General features: G+C 37.9%; 1 protein-coding gene across 1 annotated transcript; it reads left to right on the top strand.

Annotated features, from left to right (window-relative positions):
* Window positions 1–248: 248 nt before the first annotated feature.
* Window positions 249–1,700, top strand: LOC145987973 (uncharacterized). Its single transcript, XM_083122814.1, has one exon. The coding sequence runs from the start codon at window positions 249–251 to the stop codon at window positions 1,698–1,700; it is 1,452 nt and encodes a 483-aa protein (XP_082978940.1).
* The last annotated feature ends 1,633 nt before the right edge of the window (window positions 1,701–3,333 follow it).

The following is a 3,333-nucleotide window of genomic DNA, read 5'->3' as shown; positions in this document are numbered from 1 at the left end:
AGTAAAAGATAGATGGTCTGAAAGTTGATGGATACTACGAAGATGACAACGGAGATGGTCATATACTTCAATATCATGGCTGCTACTTTCATTCCTGCGAGAGATGTTTATCAACTAAAAGTGGACAAGTTACTGATGATAAATGTGACACGGTGGATGCTAGGAGGGAGAGAACTAGGAGAGTGAAGGAACGTCTGGAAAGAACAGGAAATAAGGTTGAAATTATGTGGGAATGTGATTGGCAAAAGATGAAGAAAGAAAATGACACGATCTCTGAGTATGTAAGGAATCACCCCATGACCCGTAATAAACCTCTTGATCCGCGAATGAGTCTAACTGGTGGACGGACGAATGCAACAAGATTACATCACAAAGTTACTGATGGTGAGAAAATTAACTACATCGATGTGTGTTCCCTATATCCGTATGTATGCAAGTACGGAAAATTTCCAGTAGGATATCCTAAAATATACCTAGCCAATGATTGCCCTCCTATAGAGAAAGTGGAAGGTTTGGTAAAGTGCTCAATCCTCCCACCGCGTCACCTTTACCACCCTGTTCTTCCCGTGAAAATGGATGGAAAATTATTTTTTGCTCTATGTAGAACCTGCGTGGAGGAGAAGTACCAAGGAGATTGTAACCATAGTGATGAAGAAAGAACTTTCATAGGAACTTGGGTTGCTGACGAGTTGAAAAAGGCAGTAAAAGAAGGGTACCAGATAATCGAAATGATAGAAGTATGGCAGTATGATGTAACTGTGTACAATCCAGAAACCAGAGAAGGAGGGTTGTTTGTTGAATATATTGATAAATTTCTGAAAATGAAGGTTGAAGCAAGTGGTTGGCCATCCAGGTGTATAACAACAGAAGACAGGGAAAAGTTTATTTCCGAATTTTACGACAAAGATTATGACAGAATTGAGAAAAATCCGGGAAAGCGGAGTCTTGCTAAACTTATGTTGAACAGTTTCTGGGGCAAATTTGGGCAACGCTCTAATCTTCCAAAAACCACAGTCATTTCCCAACCGTCAGAATTGTATGATAAACTTTCCAACCCATCTGTCTGTGTGAATTCTCTACTCCCAATTGACGAAAATGCGTTAGTAGTAAATTGGCAGCTTGTGAATGATTCGATCGGTGAGTTACCAAATGTGAACGTGGTGATTGCTGCTTTTACAACAGCTGGAGCAAGATTGCATCTCTATCAATATCTGGAGCAGCTAAAGGATAGAGTACTGTATTATGACACGGACAGTGTTATTTACACGACAGAACCAGGAGATGTTAACCCTGAAACGGGCGAATGTCTTGGGGAGATGACGGATGAATTGGAAATATACGGGATAGGAAGTTACATCACAGAATTTGTTTCAAGTGGCCCCAAATCCTATGCATGTAATGTAATAAATCCTGTCACAGGGGTTGAAAATACTGTGTGTAAAGTGAAAGGGATAACTTTGAATTATGCAAATAGCAGAGAAATAAACATGCCTTCACTCAAGGATTTGGTAGTTTATGACGCCCCACCAATTACAGTTCACAACCAAAGAAAAATCTACAGAACGAAAGATTTCAGGGTAATCAACAGACCTGAAAGTAAGGTTCTCCGTGTTGTTTACACGAAAAGGAGAATTATTGACAATTTCAATACAGTTCCTTATGGTTATATCCAACCACATAAGAAACAGCGACGTGAATAATGTCTAAGCGACATCAAACCCTTAACTTGTATAGACTTCAGACAGTTGGATTTCTTCAAATTTTGTACCCTCTAAATGAAGTGCTTCCAACCAAATATAATTATTGTTAACAATGGCACACATGTTGACACATCCATTTTCCATGATCCTTGCTGGTCCTTCTGGGTGTGGAAAATCCAATTTTGTGTCAAGAATACTCACACATCTTGAACATTTAGTGAATGTAGATTTTAAGAAGATTACTTGGTGTTACAGCGAATGGCAACCTTTATACGAAACAATTTTATCTAATGTGGAATTTCAGAAAGGCTTACCGGACACCGACACGTATCTACCAGAAGAAGGACCACATTTAATTATTCTGGACGATTTAATGAGGGAAGCTGACACTAGAGTTGTGGATCTTTTTACTAAAGGCTGCCACCACAGAAATATCAGCTCAATTTTTCTTACACAGAACATTTTTCACCAGGGCAAAAGTCGAAGAGATATATCACTCAATTGTCATTATTTAATCTGCTTCAAAAATCCTAGGGATAAAGCGCAAATAAAACATCTCTCATGTCAAATTTGTCCTGAAAATAAGAAATTTATGATGGAAGCATATAATGACGCAATATATCCTCCCTATGGATATTTTCTGATTGATCTAAAGCAGTCTACGCCAGATAATCTCAGATATCGAACGTGTATATTTCCTGACGACCCTTATAATTATGTTTACGTCCCAAAATAAGTAATACCTACTTTTGAAAATTATATCACTTACCTACTATGTCTTCTCCAATTAGGAACACAGATTTACTCCGCATTCTCTCAAAATGTAAACCATCGATGCGAAATGCCATTGTCAAAAATGCAGATGCATCGTTGGTGCATGATATTTGTGAGTGTGCTCACAACACTTTAAAAGGCAATGTGCCACTCAAACCAGCTCAGAGGAAAAAACTTACCCGTTACAGACATGTATTAAGAAAACTGGTAAAACGAGGAATATCTTGGAAGAAGAAGAAACGATTTATTGTGCAATCTGGTGGTTTTCTACCGTATCTAATAGGACCATTAATTGGTGGAATTTTTTCAAGTCTCTTCAAATAATGGAATACGGAAGGAAAATGGTGTTAGTACCTCAGGATACTCTGCAGAAAATTCACAACCAACAGCAGCAACATACAACACCGGTATCAGAATTGGATATAGAAATGAATAAAATATTGAAGAAGAACATACCTGACCTGGAGAAATGGAATTTATATCAGCAAGTTCTAGCTAGGTATCTTCACTTTGCACGTAATTTAAATAAGCCTATAGAACTATCGATTGTTTCAAAAGGAGAAGCACAGAAGGAAGACAATTTGAAGAACAAAGGTGATGATGAAGAAGAAAAACAAGCAGCGCAAGATCGTATTTATGATGAAATATTGGCTACCATACCAAGAAGATTTCATGGAAAGGCAGAGCTATTATATAAAAGATTGAAGAACAACAATGATATCATGTGGGATTCTCAAGGTGAAACTAGTATATATAACAAAACTATCCCAGGAAGTAACATTATCGACCTTGTTGGAGATATTGTAAGGAATCGACAACACAGTTCTCCCACGGGTTACGAACGTTTCTCTGAACTACT

This window comes from Lepisma saccharinum, chromosome 5 (genome assembly GCF_977018435.1).
Source record: "Lepisma saccharinum chromosome 5, izLepSacc3.1, whole genome shotgun sequence".
NCBI classification, from domain to species: Eukaryota; Metazoa; Arthropoda; class Insecta; order Zygentoma; family Lepismatidae; genus Lepisma; species Lepisma saccharinum.
The sequence above is the reverse complement of the archived record's forward strand: the minus strand, read 5'-3'. Positions and strand labels throughout refer to the sequence as shown.

Bases quoted from the DNA above. Each gene is read 5' to 3' on its own strand.
- LOC145987973 (XM_083122814.1), top strand. From the start codon at position 249: ATGAAGAAAGAAAATGACACGATCTCTGAGTATGTAAGGAATCACCCC.